Raw genomic sequence first — 26586 nt, 5'->3', positions numbered from 1 at the left:
AAAACATCTGGAGGGCCACCAGTTGCCCTGGGGCAAAGCATACCTATGTACCAACCTCTACCAGAGTAATTATCCCTCCAAATATAGTACATACTAGGTTCCAAACAAAATAATACTTAAGTTCCTCTACACCCCAACTGCAGCACAGCCTGAGCTACAACATAGTCTTGAAATAGGGAGGTAAAAAAAACCTTTCTCCCCTTGCCTCAGGTGAGCTCAGTAAGAGTCCAATTACCTGCGTGACATCACCTAATGAATTGATGGGGCTGTGCCAAAGCAAGAGCGCTGCCTCCTGTGCAGTCGCCACTGCTGCATTGCATTCCTGGATTGTTTGATGTGACGTGTGAACCTGGAACTCTGGGACAAACAACCTGGAGTTTGAACCCAACAACAAACCGTGAGTTCAAACTCTTGAGTTGTTTGTCCATCAACATCCCAGAATTCTGGGTTTGCACGTCGCACCAAACAACCCAGGAATGGGGCGGTCCTGCATTGTTTATGAAAACTGATACAAAGTGGAAGCAATGAGCGGGTGAGAAGCAGCATGCTCGATTCGGTGCCACACCCCCCAACTAATTATGGGTTGCTTAACCCATAATTAGTTATGTGCAAAGTGGGTCAGCATCTACTTTTGCCCTAAAAAGCGGTCGACAGATTGCAAAGGTACTTGCAGGTGGATGCATGTATTTTTCTGACTGGCAGTGGCTCTCTAAGGAGACACACAAAGGTTTAGAGAAGGTCACCCCACATACAAACTGCAATCAATTAGGGAACCTCTGATTTGTTGTTGTTGTTTAATCTGCTGTTCACAGGAATGGTTCTATTTATGTTTGCAGCTTCTCTTTCTTGATTGTTGATCCTCAGGCTGCAAGTGTCTACAACATGAGGTGCTTCAAATCATTCATGGCAGACTCCTGGGACTGAACCCCAATGCTCGTGTTCTACTAGTTATCTATGCCCTCTCCCCCAAAGTGACAAAAGTCTTCCAACACTTACCTCCTGGTTTTGTGCAGGCCCCAAGTAAGTTAACCACATTGAGATGATGACCAATATGAATGAGGATTTTGAGCTCAGACATCAGTGCCCTGTGTTCACTGTGTGTGGCACCCTCTATAAATGAAAAGAAAAAGACAGATACATGATAGATGATAGATAGACAGACTACACACATCATATATAGCATAGCAATGAAGGTTCATCTGCCACCTTCCATCAAAGAAGGAGGGAAAGAAATACACAGTCCCAAAGGTCTGTGTGGCTTCTTTGCAATAGTGTGACATTGGTAAGAAAAATCTTGTGTGGGGCACTTGGAGCTCTGTTCTATTTTTTTGTTTTTTTAATTTATTTGAATTTACAACAAAACAAAGAAGGAAGGACTACAAACAACAACACCAATAGCTGGAACATATAAAAAAAGACATATCAATTTTTAATAATTATTCACAATACCGTTGGTTAAAAAAAAAGGATGGATGGATGACACTAGGATCTAGGCACATTCAAAAGAAAGGAATGGTTCCACTTTTCAGCAGCTAGAGAGATATGTCACATAATGACCCGGTTCACACTACATGACAAGCCAGAGAGTATGGGTTGAATATGGGTTGTGTGGGTTGTGTTTGAACCATGGATTTGTTAGCACGGCTGGGTTCACACCACAATTCAACAACAACCCACAGTCAACCTATACTCAACCCATACTCTGGCTTGTCATGTTGGATGAACCCAGCCAATGTCTCATCAGCTGCAGTTTGGCCCTCATCCTCATGCTAAATTAACTTTATGCAGGAATCCTGATGTGAAAGTAGAGAAACAACATTTTTGTGGAGGAATTGGTTGACAGTGGAATTTATACATTAGATCAATTAATAGATAAGATGATGAATTTTCATCATTTTCAATACTGTGGCATAGATATCACTTATCTACTGATGGGAAGCAATATATTCAATTGCAGCACCTTCTGGAGTCTGTATATTGGCCATCAGTGATGAGTGCTTCAGCACCCAGGGTCAGCTCCTATAGTGTTGGAGGAATTAACTGCATCTTCACATACAGATAATCCTACAGCAGTTGTTTATAAAAGTATTTTGGGATATAATAAAGTGAACATTCAGTTCACATTCCAGAGGAATGGAATAGGGAACTTGTACTCCAAACCTGGAAGGATAAACACCCACCACCTATTATTCAATGGTCTGAAGATCTTACAGCTCTTGCTACATTTGCACACGTATCTTACAGTTGTCAATTTCATCTGGATACTTATTTAGATATATGGTCTGCTCATATTAACGTACACATTTATAAAGGAGCTCCACTCTAAACCTTGAGCCTATCTTTATTAAAAGCATTTTACAAAGTTTTCTTCACTATGCTTGTGGCCCTCTACTAGGGGTGTACAAATTACTTCCCCATTCTGGTCTGGGGCATCCACGGAGAGGGGGAGGCGATCCATCCCTCCCCCTGGAATCCCCCCTGGCTGGCTCCGCTCCATGGCGAGTCTGCGGAGCCACCGGCTGGGCTCGCCCACAGCCGGACTTCCGTCCGCTGCTGGGCTGCGGCAGCAAATGGTGGCCGCCGTAGCAGCCACCATTTGCGTCTCTGCGTTAGCCATGATAGACTACATATATATTTATGTAGCCTATCATGGCAAAGAGCAGGGATGCAAATGGCGGCCGCTACACCATTTGTATCCCTGCTCTTTTCGTGATAGGCTACGTAAATATATACGTAGCCTATCACAGCTAACGCAGGGACACAAATGGCAGCCGCAGACCGGGGCAGCCATTCATGGCTGCAGACCAGGGGCAGTGGACGGACTGGATGGCCGACACCAGGTAGGGTCCGTCCCGGGACAATTTTGCGGGGTGGTGGTGGGGATTGCTCCGTTCCGCCACCGACTTCGGGGGGGCAGATTCTAAAGAATCTGGCCTCACTGGAGTCTGTGGTGGAATTCTCTAACATCCCTACCCTCTAGATATTGTGGGTGACTTTCTGTACAAGGGGAGTCCCTTGTGTCTATAGAGTCTTTCCATGCACTTTAGAACCCTGGTTTTTCAGGCTTCTAAATCACAGGAATAGACTTTATGGACAGAAAAGATTCCTCACTCAGTTGCCCTACAGTGAGTGGGGGAGGGAGGGAGCAATGTGCAGCCCATGGACAGCATGCAGCCCCTGCTCCCCACTTTTCTGAACCCCACCACCTCCCCCTGCCCCAAATGGCAAAATAATTAAATCAAAACAAAACAAAATGGCGTCCAGAGTGGCCATTTTGAAGCCTTCTCGCCCAAGCTAATTTTGACCCTTTTGGCACTCCATAACTGCTCCGCATTGCCTACACACACACACACACACTGCAGTGCCATGGGAGGGGGAGGTGCAGCCTGCAGTGGGGTTTGGGGGCAGAAATGGCCCCTGGACCTCCCAAAGTGCCTACCCCTGAACAAGAGGGTGACAAGAATGGCAACAGAGAGGGGAAAAGCAAGCACGCTCGTCCTCACTCTCCCTCCTTGTGTGCTGATTACAGCCACATGCGGAACAACTAAATTGGGCTACTGTCCTTGAGAGGCGCTAACTGCCCAGCACTGCCTTCATAGGTGGCTTTTAGTTCTTGATTCTCACCTTTAAGCATTTTGACTGCAACAGTTCTGCAGGTAGTAGCTTTGTCAATGCCAAATGCATCTGCTTCAATGACTTGGCCAAATGCTCCCCGACCAAGTGGCTTACCTGCACGCAAAGAAAGACGAGAAAGAAAAAGGGCAACTTTTAATATGTCCACTGACCAAGTCATGGGAAAGAAAGCTAGCCGTTCAGTAAAAATGATCTGTGGAGAAAGCTCACAAGGAGGAGTGAGGGAACACCACAGCTAGAAAGGGAGCAGTCAGACAAAAGCAGAATCATCATGCTGCATCATGCCCTTGTAAACAGAGCTGGCCGACATGCCTGGAAATTGTGTCACAAATCAAAATATGAGATAGTGGTACTCTAGGGTACACTGTAGTACATATGTTGCCCCATCTGAATGGGATGATTTTGCCTCTAGTCTATTGAAGGGGCAGAAAGCAGCATAGTGCAGGGGAGTAAGACAAGAATGCAGGCCTAATTCTTTGTCTTGGCCAGGCTGGCAGGCTTCTTAGCTCCTAGCCAGTTCTGCCACCAACCGCTGCTGGCTGTGCCTCTTGTGGCAACCTACGCTACACATTGGTTACCCATGGCATAGCACTAGAAGCATGGTAGAAGTAACCTGTTGCTGTTCTAATAACAATAATAATAAACATGTCTATAGCGCTTTCAAGGGTTCAAAGCAGTTCACATGCGTTCTCTAGTTGCAATCCTGACAGCAAACCTGTGAGGTAAGTCCGTGTTATTTTGCCGTATGTTGCAGATGGAGGGTACTGAGGCCGAGTGGGAGTGGTTTGCCTAAGGCCACCCAATGAGTTCATGGCAAAGACGATATTTGAACCACAGACTTCTTGACTCACTGCTCACCTGCTTGGGAACTAGGCCCTCTGAGGTGGAAGCCCCGCTTCCCAGCTTTAGAAGTGTGAAAGTGTGCTGTGGTGGCTCTATAGCAATGGAATGGTACTCTCTACAGGCTTAGGATTTTTCATAGCATGTTTTATGGTTGAGGCCTGCTACTAACAGATGGGTTCCAGTGCTGAGTTCCGGTTCAGATTAAACCCTACAAAGCCCCTGGGAAACTGTAATTCTAACTCAGGTGTGCAGAACAGTATGTGGGTGAGAGGCCAGACTGGCCCCCATGGGCTGGATGGTGTCAATGGGTGTGACCATGGCCACTGACATCAGTGTCCTGCCCCCAGTGGAGGCTGGTGGCTCTGTTGTCAGTGGCATGGTGAATCTGCTCCGGGTTCCAGTCAGAACCTGTCAGAACTCTAAAGGAGCTACTGGATAGCTCCTTTAGAGTTCTGACAGGTTCTGGTTGAAACCCGGAGCAGATTCACTGCACCACTGACATCGGAGCCACCAGCCTCCACTGCCTGCCCCCTATCATTTTAGCCTTCCTTCGTGCTGGAGAGGCATGGAATTCTATGCCTCTCCCAGCAAGGAGAAAGGGCCTTGACTGTTGCTGTTGCTCCCAGCACTGGTTGATTCCCTGGCGTCATGCAGCACCCAGTGTCCCCATGAAACACCTTGGCCTGCCCTGGGAGAACTGGGTGTTCTTCCCAGTGCCAGCCCTGTCCCCGCAGGTTCGCATCCCCGCTGTTCTCTCCAATTTGAGATCAGAGATAACAGCAGGGATTCCCCTCCAGAGGAACCCCAGGAGGCTCCATGGGGTGAGTCGGGGAGCCTGGCAGACCGGATTAGATCTGCATGCCAAGAGTTCCGCACCCCTTCTCTAACTCCTTAAGAGCAACAACCCCGGAAGGTGGCTAATAAATACATAAATAAGTGTCCAGTCTAGGAATTCCTTGCAGACTCAGGAGTGCCAATGCATACATGGTGTTCTTATCCCGGAGTTTCAAGCACAGCTCACAGTGACCTCTATATTGGGTATGTATCACATGGTCCTCAAACCAATGCCACCCACAAGCCAAAGCAGCCTCTAGTTTCAAGGATAAGGGACACCCCCTTCTTTGTTCCGAAGAAGAAAGCGCACCTAGCTTTAGCCTGTCCCTGGGGAACTCCCACTTGCTGGCATCGTAAGGGAGACGTTCACACTGTTCATCCATAGGGACTTCATCAGGATCCATGATGATAGAGAGGTAGCCAGTCTTTAGTTCTCCTCCATTGGCCTGAAAAAAGCAGCATCAATGTGCATTAAATAAAGTTATCCATATTGGTTGGGCGATGTGCAGCTTGTCACATTTACTGGCTTTGCTGGAACATTATTATTTTTTCAGTCCACAGGAATGCAAGCGTGGAGTTTCCCCCCACTGCATCGCAGGCCAGGTGCCCACAAATCATTGTTAATGACTTGCTTGATTAATATCCGAAAAAGGACATTCCCCACCCCCACCCCTTTCCACTAAATGCCTGGTCAATTAAAAAGCAAAACTTTATACGCCCTCAGTTCCCAGCAAGAATGTGATGGTACCAAGAGGGGAAAAATGCGGCTGTTGATTTAAAGACAATGCAAGAAACAACACAAAAGGAGGCCTGTCACTTTTCATTTGCCATGCAAGATAGATGCCGACAGGACGGTGGGAGAGTTGGTTTCGTTACCCGTTTAACAGTCCGGAGAATGATGATGAGGAGCAGCCAGAAGAACATGGCAATTACTGCCGTTCCAACGAGAATAATGAGCTCGAGGTTCGTTTTCTCATCAGTGCCTGGGAAGAAACAATTGAATGGTTCATTGACAGGAGCTGAGATTCTCTTGGGATAGGTCATCAGCTGAAGTACTGAAAAGGGTTCCTTGTTCAAAAAAGAAAAATTGAGAAGCCCAACATGTAGCAAGTCAACTAAGACAAAAACGTGTCGAGGAAACAGCATATCGAGGAGGAGTATGCAACATACATTCCCCACTGTAGCACAACTGAAGTGAATGAAGCCAAGAGGTGCCCATAATACTGGTCAATGCATTCTCAGATTCATCCTCTCTATTAAAATTTATGAAATAAACCAAGTGATACACACGGTTATGGCAGCAAGGTTAGGAAGATAGGAAGCTGCCTCATACGGAGTTAGACCACTGGCCTATTAGCTGTGCTGTTGACACTGATTGGCAATGGCTCTCCAGGTATTAGGACAGGGGTCTTTCCCAGCTCTACTTGGAGATACTAGGGACTGAACCTAGGACCTTCTGCATGCAAAGCAGGCAAGGGATAGGGTCCAGCACCTTGGATAGCTCCTTCAGACTTCTGGCTGGTTATAACTAAAACCCAGAATAGAATCTCTGCCCTACCAAAATCGGATCCTCCAGCCTCCCCTGGCTATAGTTCTTCCCCAGCGAGCACCACACAAACGAACAAGGTCCAGTCAAAGTTAAGCACTTTTAGGTTGAACTGCATGTTCAAAACTTTCCCATCAGTGGGACTTAAAAGTGCTTTAGTTTAGCTGGATTGTTCCCTTAGTCTCCAGTTATGTTTGCGCAGGCTTATTTCTTCCACCCTGAATGGATATAAAGGAACGATCCAGATTGCATGAAGAAGCTTTTAAAAGCTAGGTAACTAGCAAGGGATCCTAGCCTAAGTGAAGCAAGTGGCCAAGGAAACCAGTGAAACTGGGTTGGTTATGAGACTTGAGTGGAGGATGATCCAGTTCAGAGAAAGAAAGGGCTCACTGGCAGATGCTGAGCGGAGAGAGTGAACTAAGACTGCAGATGGGGATAGCTGGCTCTAACCAGGAAACAGCATAGATGGAGGCTCTGTTTATAGTTTTCCATGGCACTGTGCCAGGTAGGATGATTACAATGGGCTGACAGACCCAAGAGCTTCAGCACCTGATACAGAGTGTGATTCTATTTTAGCATTTCCTTTGGATGCCAAAGTACCTAAACCTGATGTTGCTGTAGGGCAGGCATGGACAGCATGTAGCCCTCCAGATGTTTTGGCCCACATCTCCCATTAGGCCTAGCCAGCAGAGCCAATGGTAAGGGGTCATTGGAGCTGTGGCCCTTCAGATGTTTTGGCCTACAAGTTGCCTGCCCCTGCTATAGTGGGAGGGCAGTAACTTGGTGGCAGAGCACGCAACTAGTATGCAGAAGGATCCAGGTTCAAAACCCATCAGCTCCAGGTAGGGCTGGGAAAGATAAACACCAGTAAAATGGCTCTGTCCTTAACCAGTCACAAACAACAAAGCATGCAAGACTTTTGTAGGAGTTGGCCGGTGTGCCAGCATCTAAAAAACTTTTCTAAACAACAGTCCTGTTTATTTTTTGTGGTGTGGTAAATGACTGCTATAGACACAAAGAACTAATCATCCTTGGATATAGGAGGGAATGTTCTTGCGTCCCCCCCGCCCTTTTTTTTTTGCATTCAGATACCAACTGCATGATAAGGATTACAGAATCTGTATAGTTAATATTTACTGGTTCCATGTAGAAAATTTAACATGAAAATATTGTTTTAGCAAAAGCTGTAATTATTGTTCCACTGATGAGACCAGTTTGGTAAAAATGTGTTTGCGATATAGGCTTTGTATATTTGTATAGCCTTTTGGGAGGTGCGGAAATCAGTATTGCACTATGTATTATGATAAACTGTTGGACTGCTAATCTATTGTTTTAAACTATGTATGAAATATTAGTTTTTATATTAAAACTTGTTATATATTTGAGGGCTGGGAAAGATCACTGTCTGAAACCCTGGAGAATTGCTACCAGTTAGTGTAGGCCAGATATGGGCGATCTGGTGTCCTCCAGATGTTTTTGACTGCAACTCACATCAGCCCCAGCCAGCATGAGTAATGGTTAGGGATTATGGGAGTTGTAGTCTAAAATTCCTGGAAGGCACAAGGTTGACTACTCTGGTATAGACAACACTGGGCTAGATGGACCAGTAATCTCAGTAGCTTCTATGGTAAAATTTCTACCACTGGCAAACACAGATTAACTTTACTACCACTAAAATATTCTGCAAGTCAGCACCCAAAGAACTCATTTCTGCCACCACATTTACCCTGTGCCCCTATACTTCAAGATCTTGCATCATGCAGCTTCTCCTCACAATGGTTCATTGTTTTAATATCATTCTATAGCCCGTGACAAGACGGGTCATAAATTCCACCATTTGAAACAATCTCACAAACATTTTCCCATTTCTAAGAAAAAAAAACCCCAAACATGCTAGGCTATACTCCAACAAGTCAGATTTGTTAGATAACCAAATGCACATATTTACATGGAGGACTATTTACAGGCATTGTCCAACAAAAATACGTCACATGGCACATCACTTCAATCTCCTGCTAGGGACTATAAGAATAACAGGATATAGCTTTGGCTTGCTTGGTAAAACAAAAAAACACCAGCAGATTATCACACTGGGGCAAGGTTTCTCTCGCTATTTTGACAGCTCTTATTAAAAATTTGTATATGCAGATAGCACATGAATATTTTGAACAAGAAATCTGATCATAGGCTTTGAAGGAGGGTGTGATCTTTGACATTGGGGGGGGGGGGGCTTACTTGCAATGATCATGCAATTATCCACTCACTTAAATAAAGTCAAAGGAGCCACTCTTGGCTGATCCAATTGGTCTCTGTATGTAGCTTTCTCCTAGCCTTTCCCTGTCCCCCTATTATCTGGAATTCGGCAATTTGAGGTCTTTGTTCCTTGATTTCCACACAGCTTCCGGTCTCCCTGCTTGGACCCAGATTTTAGCAACCATGGGGCAGGATCCAATTCAGCACTAACGCCAACATAAATTATGTTGCGCCAGTGTAAGCTACTTCCAGCCTGGGGTCTTCAATATGGTGCCCATGAAACACAGCTCATGGGGCCCACCAAGTTCCCTGCCCCTCCAGATTTTTGTTTTACTTCTTAAGATGTCTGCTAGCCCAATGCCAATAGCATTTGCGAGCACAGTGGGTTTCTGTGGCAGCTTATGCTAGCGCAATGTAATTATGTTAGTGCTAGTGCCAAACTGGATACTGCCCTTGCTTTCCCTCAGCTCTGATTCAACTTAACCACCCATGAATCACCCATCTCCCAATGAGCTCAATGCTTTTTCTGCAAGAGAGCTTGTAAAACGAATGTACATTTAAACACGGATAAAATAAAATATCAAGGAAGTGGAAAGCAACACTTTGCAATACCAAACCAGAGGTACACAGCGATACATACCTTTCACTTCAAAAAATGTTGCCACTTTTGTACAACCCAGGATATTACATGCACGACAAGTGTAGAGTCCTTCATCTTCCTTCCTCACCCTTCGTATGGTGAGCGTTCGGTTCCCATCTTTCAAAACAATACCTTGAGGAAGACAGAGAGAGAGATGCACACACACACACACAATGTTTTTTTCTTCTGTTGTTGTTAATTTGACTTGGCCTTTGTGGTTAAGACAATGACATTGAGGTAGGTACATTTTTGCTTTGGGTTTTCTTATCTTCCACCATGTACCAGCAAGGAAACAGTGTACCAACAGGGATCAGGGTCAGGAGCACTGTGGGGTGAGGTTAAACACTCTCCCCCCGTAATCCTAGTGCAGGTTCCTCAGATGGCCACGCCCCTTCCCCTGGCCACCCTCTCTTTTCCCCAACTGCTGATAGTCTGGGGTTTTCCTGGCTTTTGCACAGTCCAGCACTCCAACCACTACACCTTACTGGCTTGAATGCATAAACAGGACACCCACCCCCATAAAATGCCATGAATGAGGCAGGATAAAAACCTCATCTGGAAGCATCCTAAATGTCAGGAATGAATCTGAGCATGTATCTAGCAGCTCAGATTCAGAATGGGAATAGCCAGAACAGGGGTAGGCTCCCGCCCTAGTGACCTTAGATATCGCCTTCTTTCCCTGACCTTGGCGCACAGATGGCTCAGCCTGAAGGGCCTCTCCTTTCCTACTCCATGAGAACCCAGGTTTCGGGGGAGGAGGAGAGTGAGGGGCATGATTTGAGGGATGCTAGGGTCTATCGCAGAGTGAAGCGGGAAAAGTTAGAGGCGGAGGTCAGGCACTCCTCCAGGTTGGCTATGTATGAAAGCCTATGTAGGTGGGAGCAACTGTAAGGGAGGGGCATGCCCCCTAAGCTAGTCTGGCCAGGAAGTTCTCATTCAAACTGCTGGCAACTTCTCTAACTTCCACTTCGGTTCCTCTATTGATATTCGTAATTGTGTGGAGTAGCTGTTTCCTTTGTAGCCTGAGAGTTTCCTAGAACCTGCATTTGTAAGGAACCTGGTAGTTGTAGTAAGCCTGAAGCCTGGTATCCTGGAGTGTGTTGATTGCGAAGGGGGAGGACCAAGGAACGTGACACTAAGTAAACAAAATCAATGGGATTTTTATGTAAGCAAGTCCGCAAATGGAATTGCAGGACAGAACATTGTCTCACCTGAATCTTCAATAAGGGATTCGTTGTTTTTAAACCATGTGATGAGTGGAGCAGGAATCCCATTTGCTATGCAAGTTACTTCTATAGTTTCACCGATATTTGCCGTCTGATTCTCAGGGTTCTCTGTAATTGTGGGTGCCACTGGTTCTGTGTGTAAGGCAGAACATTTTTAAATGCAGGATCTGAAAATGCCATTTTGGAATCACAAATCTTCTGCTATTGAAAAGTTATTAAGGTGCTGAAGCACAATGGTTAACAGCTAAGCTATGAGATGAATGGCCCAGTTTAAAATTGCATTCATTCCTAAACTCTCCCACTACAGACACCCAAAATACCAGCACAGCTACACAACATTTCAAAGACATTAGTTAGATTTAGGATTTGTTTTCACTTGAGGACCATTTAATATATTTTCCTTACACAAAGATAATCTCCAGGTAAAGAGGCATGTGCACCACAGTGTTACATTAAGAGAGAGACAGACAGACAGAGCGAACATGATCCGTGGATTTGTGCCGGGAAAACATTCATGCCACACGTCAAGAACTGCCATAAATCTTAAATAATTATTTTGGTACAATGTACCTTGCTCTGCATTTTTCTATGATGTGATTGATGCTGAATTGCTTTTTGAATAGACAGAGGGCCAGGAATTTTGGGAACCACCTTTGCTCAAATCGGGAGTGCACATGGAAACACAGACGCACCGCTAGTATTTTTGCCTGATCCTCAGGTTTATTTAGTTGTGGGGGGGAAGAGCCTTGATACTGTTAAAATGTCATATTCAACATGAGTCATAGGAAGGAGCACACGGGGCGCCGCCATGTACTGAGTCGGACCATTGGCCAGTCTAGCCCGGTATTGTCTGCACTGACTGGCAGTGGCTCTCCAGGGTTTCAGGCAGGTTTCTTTCCTAGCCCTACCTGGAGAAACCAAGTGTTGAACTTGGGGCCTTCTCCATGCACAGTAGCTGCTCTACCACTGAGCTGCATATGGCCCCTCCCCTCCCCTGAGTCAACCTCTTAGAAGCATGAGGTGGGCTTAGGAATGGTCACCTATGAAAGCATCATGCGTGAGCATTCTAAGAACATGAACACTGCGTTGCTGGGTAGAAGTCAGAGTCAATCCAGCCTAGCACTTGAATAATCATTGTGTGTTACTGGTCATCAAAGGGACACTGCTTCTAAACAAAGAGGTCCCATTCTACCAGCCTTGGATCTCTGTCCTCCATGAAGTCTCATCAAAGGGACACTGCTTCTAAACAAAGAGGTCCCATTCTACCAGCCTTGGATCTCTGTCCTCCATGAAGTCTCATCAAAGGGACACTGCTTCTAAACAAAGAGGTCCCATTCTACCAGCCTTGGATCTCTGTCCTCCATGAAGTCTCATCAAAGGGACACTGCTTCTAAACAAAGAGGTCCCATTCTACCAGCCTTGGATCTCTGTCCTCCATGAAGTCGCCCAACCCATTTTTAAAGTTAACTACTGGCTATCACCAAACCTAGAGGCAATGAATTCCACAAGTTAATTATATGCTGTGTTAAGAAGCACTTCCTTTTATCTTTCTCTTTGTTCTCTAGTTGTTCTGCCTCTATGGCCCACTTGCTATCTACAAACAAAGAGCACTAGAAACTTCCATTAAATTCTTCTGAAGGCCACGTGCAGCCCAAAGACAATGCATTGCACACTGCTATTATAATTAGGGATGCTTGAGGAATTCAATTTTTGCACATTCCAATATATGAGCTGACATGATCACGGAATAATGTATAGATCAGAAAATATCCACCGGCTTTTAGAGTTCCTGAATGTTATGGCAAAGCTTTCAAAAATGTGTATTTTAAAATGCATATTTTGAAAGTATGTATTTAAATATGTATCTGCACACCATATTTTGTGTGGATTTTTAAAAAATTCACATAAGTGTAGAAATGGGATGTAATGGATTTATGAGTGAACACATATGGAAGTGATTGGAAACAGGTGGGTTTATTCATTCCTAATCAAAATAGGGGACAGTTTCTCTAGTTTTCAAACTGCATGGGCTTACCATGAATAGTGAGGTGTTTGACAAGGCAGTGCCGTGTTTTGGTCTTTTTGTCCTGAGCTATGCATACATAATCCCCACTATCTTGGAGGGAAATGTTACAGAGAAGGAGTTCCATGGCAACATTTTCCCCACTGGCACTCGCAACTGTGGCATTCAGTTTTTGAAGAGCGTCCAGGTTCTTGCAAACAGGCATGGGCAATTTCCCAAGGTGTGTCAGGGAGGCACGAGGGCTTAACTTAAACCATGTCAGGTTTTCGAAAGTGAGCTTGTCTGCTGTGCACCGCAAGGACACATTGTGCTTCTCAGTAGGCTGGCTTTTAGGATGAAGATTAATTTCAAGGCCTCCTGTAAACAAAAATGAAGTTATTAGAAGAGAGAGAAAGTCATCATCCATCATGCTCAGAGACAGGGGTTTCATACTGAAAGGATAAGGGTAATGTTTTCATTTCGAAAATCATGGGATTTCTCCTGTTCTTTACCATATGATCAGTTCATATGCATTCTGGCTATGAAGTACCAAGGAATCAAGAATCAAACTGAACATGTGCAATAACCCCCGCCCCCCCAAGAGCTACTAAAACAAAGGACTGTTGAGTGGAAGCTGGTGGCTCCGATGTCAGTGGGATGGTGAATCCGCTCTGGGTTTCAGTCAAAACTCTAAAGGACCTTTGCATCTTGGAGCTCCTTTAGAGTTCTGACTGAAACCCGGAGTGGATGCAATGCCCGACTGGCATTTGAGTCACCAGCCTCACTGGAATTTTTTAATCCAACCTTCACCAGCCTCATTCCCTCCAGATGTGATGGACTACAACTCCCAGGGAGATGTTGGTAGTTGTAGTCCAACACATCTGGAGGGCAGAAGGCTAGAGAAAGCTGATTTAATCTAATCAGATTGTTTGGAAAACTAATTATCCAACTAATAATTCATTAATGAATAGTGCAGTGTCCTAAGTAGTCACAGTGTATTTGGTCCTTCACCTGTATGCTCCTGGCTACAGGTAGAAACAGGCAACCATTTATTGTTTAGTCAACACATTAAGACTCCACCCTAGGGCAACTCCAATCACCAGATCTCGCCTACCTCACACAAAGGCCTGGTTTAGACATAACGATAAACAATGGTTTATTATTAAGTGCATGATCCTCTGACTTGTGTGGTCCCCCAAGTCACCTTCCCTCCAGTGCGACCACAAGATCAGGAACTTTCTCTTCCAGTTTCAATTAACCAGAGTTTAGCATTGCATCTGAGCCTGAATCTTAACTATGGTGAGTTGAAACAAGCCAGCTTCCTAAACTATGGTTGAAGTTGCATAACCATACCTAAAGACTAACCACACTTTGACCACTGTGGAGGGGCCATAAAATTCCACTCATCTTCCACTCATAATTCTGCCCGTGTTTTTCCGCCTGTACTTCTGTCTTTTTTCTTAAGAAAAAAAAAAGACAAAATAGCTGCACAACCCCTTCTAGGATCCCTCCGTCTGGAAGCACCCAAGGCAGTCAGCTTTAATATGATGTCTCATGTAAACACACCATTTTTGTTTACTACATCTAGAACATAATTTTAGTTGACGTTTCACTTTTCACAAACTGAACTGGAAGTGTTCAAAGTTCAGTTTACAGCTTAAAACAGAAAACCCTACCTTAAAAGTAAGTAACAATTCCTCATTTATAACCGTTATAAGGCATTGTTTGTTAGTCTTACGTATACTCAGGAAGTGTTTTTCCATATTGACAGTATAGAAGGGTAAGGAGCCTGATACGTTTAATGAAAGGATATATTAATTGCAAACACTCATGTTATACTTACTGGTAATATGAAAGGAGATGACCCTCTCGCTTTCTCCAGCTTTGTTAGTAGCAACACATCTGTACAAAGCGGACACATTTGCTGCTTGAATTATGAGGCTGCTTACAGTCTACAAGAGAACAAGTCAAGCAATTTCATGCCACACTGATGCTAAAGGGCGTAACTGAATTTTGCACAATAAGTCAGCTGAACATCTTGCCATGTAGCTATCATAAAATTCCAGTGCAACACAACCCACCATTGTTTTAGGTATCCTGTTTAAATCTGGAGCTTACATGACCTGCTGGTTACCCATCCAGGCAAACAAAAGTGAAACTGTTTACCCTTCCTAAACCATTGTCAATAGAGTTCTTATTGTTGTCAATAGAGATCTCAACATTAAGAAAAACTGAAAATAGAACACTTTCCTCAGCATTCCTTCTGTACCATGCCGGTCAACCCAAAGCCTGTTTATACAAAAGTTAGTCTCACTGACTTCAACATGACTTACTCTCTAAATTGTTCAGGCTTTCGTCCTTAAGTTGAAACCCAAAACACACTTACTTGGAAGCAAATCCCATTGGACACCACAGGACTTGCCTCTGAGTAAACATACATAGGATTGTGCTGACAGTCAACAAGAATGGTTAAATGCCATTTGTCATAGTCCCACACATACTTAGCTGCAGCAAACTCACTTTGAAATCTGTTACCATGTTTTATCATTTATAAATGCTTTCCAATTTTTAAAATAGTTGATAATTTCAATTATACTTTCCCCATGCCCCTCTCTCTCTTTGCTAATTTTTTATCATGCATTTCAATGCATATGTTTGTAACAAATGTTCAAGATTGATAACAAATGTTCAGGATAAATGTTCAGGATTGAAGCTAAAAATACTTAGGGCAGGATCCAATGGGGTGTGTACGCCCCTGCCAATTCTCTTGTACCTCATTAATTCCCATCCGCAAGGGCCCCACCACTTGTGGAACAGAAATTTAGCACTTCCATGGCCAATCAGAAATGAGCAAAAACACTTGTTTCTGGAACAGGGCAGGTTGGCGGAACTCACATAAGGGAGCTCCACTCACTGGTCCCAATCCAGAAAAGAACTCTTCCACTCATTTTGGGGCTTCCACTAGAAAATTTCTGTTGCGCTAGTGGTGGGTCCCACTTCCACAACGGAATCTGTGGGGCGCAAGAGAATCGGCAGAGGCATATGTACACCCATTGGATACTGCCCTAAGAACGTTTGCAAATCTTTTACTCTTTATTGTATTTGCCTTGAATACAACTCTGTGAGGCATACCATGACCTGTCGAATTTTACAGGTGAGTTATTGAGGGACAGTATTTAAGACCACCTGGAGTATCCATAACAGAGGTGGGCTTTAAACCCAGGCTTCTGGGTTTAAACCCAGTCCAATAATTTCCATCACTGGCTCTCAGTTTCATGGACACAACCCTGCATGTCCCCCTGAGAATCTCACTGATTTACATGGGAATTATGTCTCTGTATCCATTGGCATGGTAATGTGTAATTGTGTTTAGGATCATAATAGGCCCAAGATAATAATATTCACAAATTTGCCAGTACATTCAATTTGACCCCAATACTTTCAAACAGCATTTCAAATAGGAACAAAAGATGACTGGCTCACCTTCGTTTTCCCAGCAATAGCAACAAACTGGGGTTTTACTATTTCAATCTGATTTCCACCTCTTCTGTCAGTTATGTCTTTCCATTTCTTACAGGCGTAGGGATTGTTCCCTAGTCCAGCTTGTCTGAGAGAGAAAGATCACGGAAAAATCACCCTTAAACTCTTTGTGTATTTGCTTGCATTAGCAAATGTCCAAGATATATATCCATAATGTAGTGACAGGAACATAGGGCAATAGCATGCCTGAAAATCTTTACGGACATAATAAAGGGTCTGGGAACATCTGATGCAGAAGAATTGTTGAAGACAGTCCAGATTAAAGGCTATTGGAATCCCTGCGTAAACTGCTCTAAAGGAAGAGTGAGCTATGAGTATCATCCCCTCTAATAGTGAACTCAAGTGCTTGAGTGCCAACAGGACTGGGCCACTGAGAAACAAGAGGGAGGTTTCAGCATGCTTGGGTGAACCCCAAGGCATGCAGAAGTACAAAATATATTTTTTAAAAGAACAGGCTAATGAGTATTGAGCCCACTCAGTGGCCTCTGGGAGCCACAGAATGTTGAGTGCCAACTGGAAAAGAAAACCAGAAAAATGAGACAGGGGTGTGTGAATTGGCCAGCTTAAGTCCTTTATAGCTTATAGTATCCTGGGGGGGTGGGCATGGCTGGCTGGCTGGCTGGCTGGAACCCTCAGCAGAACTCCTGTTCTGTGGGTGATGATGCAGGTACCACTTGTAATGTAATGAATAAAATCTCAAGCTATACCCAACCTTCCGAGACCTTGCTACTACACAAAAACAGAAGTTCCCAGGGCCTAGCGGTAAATGCCTTCATTATTCTGACTAGGTCAGCCCAATCAGGATACTGATCGGGGAGAAGCAGCTATTTTGGGAACAAACCTCCATTCATAAAATTGACCATTTGAGTTAATTTGGTGCAAAAGGAAGACAGAGTGCATCACAGAAATCACTGGATTCCCTAAAGTATTTCTCTAGGATACTGGGCTTTGTGTAGGAAATGATTAGGCACCAAAGGAAGAAGATAGTGGAAGTCATTTTAAAAACAACAACAGGAAAGCTGGCTCCTTTTCCCCCCCGTCATTCCTAAAAGGAAGCCTGGCCTTGTGCAAAACTAAGATAAGGGAAGTGGAGTGGCCCTTGGTCAAAAGCTTACTCTATCATCCCCTAACATCAATCAAGGCGCTTCCTCTGAGATACACTTTCACAGAGATAAGACACTGTGTCAAATTCAGCAGTGGGATGCCATGAGGAAATCAGAGCAAAAAACACAAGTGTCTGTCATGAGCATAAACAACAACAACAGGACCAAAACCGTTCAGAGCTGAGAAACAGCAGGTGCCCAAAGCTAAAGTCCTGTGCCCAGTTAGGCGGCTTAAACCCCACTGGGTTGGATTCAGACTGACTCATACTTTGAACAGACCCACTGAAATCAAGGGGACTTTCTTAGAGTGGACCCATTGAAATGAGTAGGAGTTAAGTCATGACTAACTTAAGTCCCACTGAGTCCAATGATTCTGCTCTAAATCTCACTAAGTCTGATCCAACCCAATAGCTTCAATTAGATTTAAGGAGCTGAGCTGGATGGCACAATTGAAGCCCAAAGAGTATATGAGGATAGAGCAGAAGAAGAGTTTATTTGTTTATTTATTTAGCAGATTGATATCCCATCTTTTGATCAGATTATCCTCAAGGCATCTCGCAATAGTTTGCAATCATGCACACAACCAAGCAGCCCTTCATTCCCTGGCTGACAGATACGGCCACAGTGCATTTCCCATTAGCTCTGCACTTCTTATATATTTTAAATTGTTGTTTTGGATTTCATGCTGTCAGATACCTTGGGCCCCTCCTGTATGGAAGGGCAGGATAGAAATAGGCTTAAATCAAACATTCCAAGAGTGTACCAAGCTATCAATTAAAAAAAATAAATTCCTGAACGCAAGAAACAGAGGGTTTAAAAAAACCATATATTTAAAATGAACAGTAATTTGGACAGCCCTATGATATAGTGGTCCGATTCGCACAACATGTCAGCTCACCATGGGTTATTCAACTCATGGTGAGGCTGCGGGGCGTGTGCAGCCACCATTTTACATATCCGTTCCGTGCTCGGGGGTTGCCGTGTAGGGGTTTATGTGAGGGTAAACCAATCCTTGCATCACCCTAGAGCAGACCATGGGTTATGTGAGGGTTGTTTAACTCTCACATAACCTGCGGTCATCGGTTCACACAGCACGAGAACTCCCGAGCAGGGGTTAGATATGCAAAGTGGCATCCGCAGGTGCTGCGGCTTGTCGTGGGTTAAATAACCCATGACAAGCCACACCACATCATGTGAGCCAGGTCAGTGGGAGTTTTGCCTGAAGAGTGAAAAAAAGTATGGGGGGGAAATCATCTGCCACTTTCTTGTGTGTAGCAAGCAGCATGTGTTCCTGCAGCTGATTCCCAAGTGGTTTTGCATTCACAAAGCCATAGCATTGTTGGTGGAAGTTGTGTCTACCACCAGGAAGGGGTGGAAATGAATCTTTTGATACAGCCTCTGCTCTTCCTGTAGCCCAAAGATATGTTTATTATCCAGCTTCACTGCCCCGAAGAGCTATTCCAGTGAATAAGGCACAGCAAAATACAATTCAATTTTATTTTATTTTTTTGATCAGACTTAGGACTGTGTGTATTCTAGAGATAGGAACTGCCTTATATCAAGTCAAACCATTGGTCCATCTGGCCCAGTACTGTCGGCACTGACTGGCAGCGGGTCTCCAGGGTTTCAAACAGGAGCTTTTCCTGCCACTCCTGTAGAAGTTTCCTGCCGTGCCTGTAGAAGCCAGGAATCGAACCTGGAACTTTTCACATGCAAAGCAGCTGTTCTACCACTGAGCTACAGCCCCTACCCAATGAGGAGGGAAACAGATGACCAGAAACAAGTGAGAATAGGGTGTCATTTTCACAAAAGCTTTCACACTCCTCCCACCCAGCCAAAAAGTATGTGGTCCTTTTATTTAGTCCCAAATAACATTACAAAAAAGGCACTTTCAACTGATCTTAGGCACTGTTATGGGATGTAGGGGGATGTTGGATCCAGACCAGAAAAAGGTGGATACCAAAGCCACTGAATCCTTAGAAAGAGTCAGAACAATAGCCAGCACAATGCATTAGTGCCAAATAAGTGGCAAAATCATGTCGTACTTACTGTGGATTGAAAGTACATTCTTCCTCAAACTGCCAGTACCACTGAATCTTGGCCACTGCTGGCACAGCATATACTGTACATGTTAGGATTTGCATGGAGCCATATTTATAAGAATCCACAGGAGCTAAGAGAGCATTCTCTCCGATTTGAGGTGGAACTGCGGGGGAAAAAGATGCATGAAGGAATAACATGACTGGATTCCTATAATCAAACCATGCTTACTAAGGATGAGTGGGAGGTGCAACAAAATACTATTTTTGTTGTGGTGGTTGTCTTTTAATGTTTTGATATTTTTACAATTTTAATATTGATGATTTAATTATATTTTAACTTTTATACACTTGTATTTATATTTCTATTTATAGGTTTTAATTGTATAAGTTTTAACGTTGTAAAGCCGGCTTGAGTCCCAGCATTGGGAAAAAGCAGGGATATAAATAAATATAATAATAATAATAACAACAACAAAATGTTGCAGAGCAGAGTGCTCCTATTCAGAGCTGCAGTCAGTCATGCTCTCCTCCATGATACTCCAGTCGATTCTACCTCTCATCTGGTTTTGGTGGTACGGGGCGGGGGGGAGTTTGCACCAGCAATCAGCTGGCATTTTGTGGCCACTGAGCATGCTCAGTCCTCACTGGGGTGTTTCTGGGTTGAGGGGGGATTTCCCCTGCCTTTAGGGTTTTTCCAAAAGATGTTTTTTTGGTACTTCTGCAAACCTTGAGGTTTCCCAAGCCTGCTGGGAATGTATGTAGTTGGTGCTGTTTTGGCTACAAAAAGACTGGCACATGCCTCTGAACTTTGGAAATAGAGGAAATGAAATTGTTTTATTTGAAATATATAAAGGATCAAATTCAGAGCCTTTCTTGAATTGTTTTGGGTTGCCTTATTTATTTATTTTTTTAGTGTTGTGCTGAAAATTTCTCCCACATTTTTTTTCAACCATTCTCATTCAATTTGATAGAAAAGAAATTGCTTTCGAAAAGAAATTCAGAGAAGAAAAATTTGGAGACATTCTTATGGGCCAGGTATGTGGTTCTTGTGCTTATCTTACTTATGAGGTGGCTGAGAAATGTGCTTGACTGTCCTTTCTTTCATTGTATAATCATCTACCTGGCAGACTGTAGCCTCCTTGGTTTCCTGCATTTCAATTAATTTTATATGGTGGCTGCTTTCACTCTCTTCTCCCACAATGCCCCAGAATGATGCTAGGGATGGGACATTGTGGAGTATATAAAATGGGGGCCAGGGGGCCAATGCAGTTACTACTGTGGGCACTTGCACTGGCAGCACAACCCCTCCCCCCACCAGCCAGCCCCCACTTAGGAATGGAGAAAGACACTGTAGTACAACCCCTTCCAGTGGTGATCCCTATCTGTGAGAAACTGTTGGAGATTTTCTCCTGTCCCTGGAAAGATTCGGTGAAATTGTCCTCCCAATTTCTCTGCCCACAAATAGGGCAGAGAATTTTGGGAGACCATTTGCGCACAGCTCTACTTTTAAATACATAGATAGATAGATAGATAGATAGATAGATAGATAGAGGCCAGAGGTGTTCAAACACTCATTAACATGCATTTTTAAACAGATGTCATACTATGGAGCTGTCAGATTGTGATTTCTATGCAGCTCATTCATTAAATCAATGACTGCATTGTCAGTGGCACGACTGAAGCATCCAGCACTCATCAGGTACCAAAGACCAAGGACCTTGTCTCAAACACAATACTTTCCCATGGAGGTAGCTCACATATTTTGCTGCAACTCATTCCGTGATAGGGTAAAGAGCTACGAAAGAGTCAGAAGAGTGAGAATTAGTGATGCAGAGTTATAAACGAAGGGATGGATGCCCTTTAAAATAGTGGTCATTTGGGAATTTCACTCCTGGCATTTTTAACCGTCTATGCCAGTTTCCAATATTCTCTCCCACTCTCCCTACCCCAGTGACCAATAAACATAATCTATAATGGACCTAAGCAGGTAATAGCACGCTTGACTATCAATCACTACAGTCATCAGGGTAGGGAAGAGATTTAGGCCCATTACAGTAGTGTTGCTCACAATACTAGAACTTGGGGCCATCCAATAATACAGGACAGGAGATTCAGGATGGGCAAAAGGACGAGCTTCTTCACACGGCGTATAATTAATTCATGGAATTCGCTGCCACAAGATGGTCACTCGCTCAGGCAGCTCTAAAAGGGGATTAGACACATTCATGGAAGAAAAGCCTATCAGTGGCTACTAGTCCTGATGGCTAATAAGCAACATCTAGGTTTCAGAAGCAGTATGCCTCTAAATACCCATCACTGGGGCACAACATCAGGAGAGGGCTCTTATCCTCATGTCCTGCTTGTGGGCTTGTAAGAGGCATCTGGTTGGCTCCTGTGGGAAACAGGAGGCTGGACTATATGGACCTCTAGTCTGATTAACTGAAGCCTCAGTTTCCCAGAGCACACTTCTTTACTTTCTCCTATCAAAGAAAATGGCTCTCATTCATTTCTATGAAGCAAATGCCTATTCTGCCATAAGACTTACAGGTGAAGTAACTAAGTAAGCTGGAAGTGGAGCTGGGCCAAGTAGCTATGCCCCTGAAGCCAAGCATGTCATATGTAGCTCCTCCCCCAGATATCCATGCTGTACACGGGGACGTCCCCTCACTGAAGGCGTTTCCACTGTATGTGCAGACATTAGTGGGAGGGGCTATGTGACATGTGTGACATCAGGGGCGGAACTACTCGGGATGGCCCTGCTTCTGGCTCATATATTTACTTAAACTGTAAGCCCAATGCCAGACTAGGTCTCCCCTTGATGGAGTCAGATTGTTTTTATCACAACTGTGTACCCAAGTAGAACATCCTACTTTGCCTCCCAGAAATGAGTAATGACTATTTTATTTCATAGGAGAAAGCAAAGGGGTGTGCTTGGGGACATCTCGTTAGTACATATTTTTTATATATATAATATTCAAAGAGATAGATAGAAGATAGGTAGATAGATAGATGGTGAAGCCTACTCTGTGGCAGTGAGGGCAGCAAAGACAGCTTTCTTTTCTGCCACCATTGCATCTGCAGGGAGCTGGCCAGCAGAGCTGTTTTGAATGGCCAGGGGCCTTCTACATCCTGGCCCATGTGAAAAAAATTCTGACCACTCGTCAGCCTGCTGTGAACAATTTGCTAAGCACCTCGCTGATAAAATCGCTCGGATCTGTTCGGACTTGGATGCTGTAGTTGATGCAGATCCTGTGGATGTCACTTTGGCTCCTGCTTGTTCAGTATTGATGGATTCTTTTCGATATGTGCAGCCTGAGGATGTGGACAGGATTCTTGAAGCGGTGAGAGCCACCATGTGTATGCTGGATCCTTGCCCCTCCTGGCTTATTAAAGAGGCCAGAGGAGGACTGGCTGACTGGATTATGGGAGTGGTTAATGCCTCTTTGGAACAAGATATTATTCCATTATCCTTAAAAGAGATGGTTGTGAGACCGCTGTTGAAGAAGCCTTCCCTGAATCCCACCATAAAAGATAACTATCGTCCAGTCTCTAATGTACCATTTTTGGGCAAGGTATTAGAGCGTGTGGTGACCTCCCAGCTCCAGGGGTTCAAGGATGAAATGGATTATCTTGATCCATTTCAATCTGGTTTCAGGCCTGGGTATGGGACGGAGACAGCTTTGGTCGCCTTGGTGGATGACCTACGCCAGGAACTGGACAGGGGGAGTGTGTCCCTGTTAGTTCTGCTGGACCTCTCAGCAGCATTCGATAGCACCGACCATGGTATTCTTCTGGGATGCCTCGTTGGGATGGGACTTGGGGGTACTGTTTTACAGTGGCTCCATTCCTTCCTTGCAGGGCGAACTCAGAAGGTGATGTTGGGGGATGCCTGTTCGACTCTGTGGCCATTAGCTTGCGGGGTCCCTCAGGGTTCTGTTCTGTCCCCCATGCTATTTAATATCTACATGAAACTGCTGGGAGAGGTTGTCCGGAGTTTTGGAGTTCAGTGCAACCAATATGCTGATGACGCCCAGCTCTATACTCCTTTCCACCAGATTCCAAGGAAGCTGTTTCTGTCCTTAACCAGTATTTGGCATCAGTAATGGACTGGATGAGGGAGAACAAATTGAAACTTAATCCAGACAAGACAGAGGTGCTCTTGGTCAGTCAAAAGGCAGATCAGGGAGTAGGGATTCAGCCTGTGTTGGATGGGGTTACACTCCCCCTGATGACTCAGGTTCGCAGTTTGGAAGCGCTCCTCGATTCAGCCCTAAGCCTGGATGCTCAGGTTTCCGCAGTGGCCAGGAGTAATTCTGCACAGTTAAAACTAGTGCACCAACTGCGCCCATTCCTGAAGATGTCTGATCTGGCCACGGTGACACATGCCTTAGTTACATTCCTTTTGGATTACTGCACGCGCTCTACGTGGGGCTGCCTATGAAGAGTGTTTGGAAACTGCAGTTGGTTCAAAGAGTTGCTGCCAGACTGTTGACTGGGGCTGGCTACAGGGAGCATACAACTCCCTTGTTAAAACAGCTTCACTGGCTTCCAGTCTGTTTCCGGGCACAATTCAAAGTGCTGGCTATGACCTATAAAGCCCTATATGGCTCCGGTCCAGTTTATCTGAAAGACCATCTCTTCCCTTATGAACCTGCTGTGTCCTGAGATCTTCTGGGGAGGCCCTTCTCTCAGTCCCACCGCTGTCACTGGCACGTTTGGTGGGAACCCGGGAGAAGGCCTTCTCAGTGGCTGCCCCACGGCTGTCAAACACCCTTCCCAGGGAGGCTAGGATGGCTCCCTCCTTGATGTGTTTCTGGAGGCAGACTGAAACATTCTTGTTCCAGCAGGCCTTTGGGATATAGTTGGAACATGGGGGTAAGCTGCTAAATGCTGTTTTAATGTTTTAATATAATTTTAATTGTATTGTGGTTTAATTTATATTTTAACTTTTTTATATTTTCATATGTTTTAATTTTTGTAAGCCGCCTTGTGTCCCAGTACTGGGGAAAAGGCCGGGTATAAATAAATATAATAATCATAGTCATAATAGTTAGATGATTGATAGATAGATAGATAGATAGATAGATAGATAGATGATAGACGATAGATAGAAAGATAGATAGATAGACGATAGCTAGATAGCATCTTTAAGCTGCAGGCAAGTTCTGAAAGTGAAGAACAGCCTTATTTGTCCTTCTGACTACTCTGTGCTCCTTTTTGCCAACCCAAGCCAGCCAACATCTTGCATTTACCACAAAACTACCATCACTATTCTACAGTACCAGCACAACAGTGTTGTCCTAAAACTGGCCCTTTTGGAAGCCGCAGACAAGAATGTTTCCTGAGCCGCCAAACAAAGGAGGAACTTCAGGGGTGAACTGCACAGTGAAGGGACAGCAGGAAGGATGGGTGAGGCACACAAGGACAGCAGGGGAAGGACTCGTGATATACAGGAGTAAGAGAGGGCAGGAAGAGAGCAGGACACAAAGGCAAAACATATATATACAGTAAAGTGAAAACTTTTTTTTGTAAAACAACCGGGTAATCAAAAGTCTGTCAAAAAAATAAAGTGAGGATGCTGGAGCCAAACAAAATAAGTACAATGGATGTCGGACCACCTAAAGCTTGATAGACTGACTGCTTTTGCTGCCTGCCTGAGATTACAAAAACAGAGGTGTGGTGAAACATAGAAAAACTGTTCTCTGGGTGTTGCCACTCACAGTGGTGTGACAGTGGCTACCAGGGAAAGAGCCTTCTCTGTAGTGGCCCCCATCTGTGGAATGCCCTTCCCAGGTAGATCCATCTGGCATCTTCATTGTATACATTTAGACACCAGGTTAAGACCTTCCTCTCCCAGCAGGCATTTAATCTTTAATCTGTTGCTCTGATTATTAACTTTAACTTTACACCTCTTTAATATTTTAAAATATTTCTAATGTTTTAACGTTTTGATATTTTTATTGTTGTATTTATTGTTTTGGTTGTTATTTTATTGTTGTTTTAGTTTTTTTATTATTGTAAACCACCCAAAGGCATCTGCCAGCTGAGTGGAATATACATTTAAACAAACGAACAAACAAACAAACAATAAAACATACATACACTTCTCGAGTTACTGATTGGTGGGCTACATTCAGCTTAGTGGGTCACAAATTATACCAGAAGCTGTGTAAAGGTATGGATGTCTTATTATATACTTTGCCACCCATCTTCCTGGGAAACTAGAAGTTGGCACCCATGTACCTGTGTTGCCCTGACTTGGTCAAAGAGAAAGAACACTACCTCTCCTGTTGTCTGTTAAGACACCCACAAAAAAGCTTGGGAGATTTAAGGAGAAGTTTGCATCACTGGAAGATGGAGAGCCGCCTTATACAGCTCATCTTGCTCAGTATTATCTACCTGAACTGGCAGAAGCTCTTCAGGGTTTCAAACTGGAGGGTTTTTTGCAGTCATACCTGGAGTGGTCCAGGATCCTTCTGTATCCAAACCATATGCTTCATCACTGAGTCACCTCTCCACCCTGCATCCCCCTTAGCAACTCCCTAGGGCCTCTCAGAAAGGCCTGCTTCATACTTTTGATATCCATGTCCTTACAATCACTCGTTTTCTGAATATTATAATTTGGAAAATACTTGTCTAATGTAAATGGAGAATGAAATGTCACCCTTCCACATAGCTTATCATCAGTTTCAATTGGGGGCAGAATTGTCCTCTGATAGAAGCAAAGATTTAGGAAACAGGACTTTACCATTCACAGCCAGATGGAACGTGTGCTTCTCCCGTTCCCTGTTAATGGGGTTGGTCAGCTCAACAGTGTAATTCCCAGCATCTCTTTCACTTGTTTCAGTAATTGTCAAGGAGTAACCAAGTTTGATAGTACGATTTGCAGCGATGGGTTTTCCATTTTTATACCTGAAAAAAAAA

At 44.2% G+C, this 26586-nt stretch overlaps 1 protein-coding gene across 1 annotated transcript in view; it reads right to left on the bottom strand.

Annotated features, from left to right (window-relative positions):
• Positions 1-26586, bottom strand: part of KDR (kinase insert domain receptor) — a 60063-nt gene that overhangs the window by 17194 nt on the left and 16283 nt on the right. The window contains exons 9-19 of the mRNA XM_084860313.1: positions 26411-26574; positions 19670-19826; positions 16461-16584; positions 14821-14929; positions 13011-13355; positions 10961-11107; positions 9750-9881; positions 6187-6293; positions 5621-5756; positions 3625-3729; positions 997-1110 (exon numbers count right to left, since the gene is read on the bottom strand). Of these exons, the coding sequence (XP_084716439.1) occupies positions 997-1110; positions 3625-3729; positions 5621-5756; positions 6187-6293; positions 9750-9881; positions 10961-11107; positions 13011-13355; positions 14821-14929; positions 16461-16584; positions 19670-19826; positions 26411-26574 (1640 nt within the window). The remainder of the gene's footprint in view (positions 1-996; positions 1111-3624; positions 3730-5620; positions 5757-6186; positions 6294-9749; positions 9882-10960; positions 11108-13010; positions 13356-14820; positions 14930-16460; positions 16585-19669; positions 19827-26410; positions 26575-26586) is intronic.

Source organism: Heloderma suspectum, chromosome 5 (genome assembly GCF_057233095.1).
Source record: "Heloderma suspectum isolate Gila_16-S chromosome 5, 16-S_ref, whole genome shotgun sequence".
Taxonomy (NCBI): domain Eukaryota; kingdom Metazoa; phylum Chordata; class Lepidosauria; order Squamata; family Helodermatidae; genus Heloderma; species Heloderma suspectum.
This window is presented reverse-complemented; position numbering and strand designations above follow the sequence as displayed.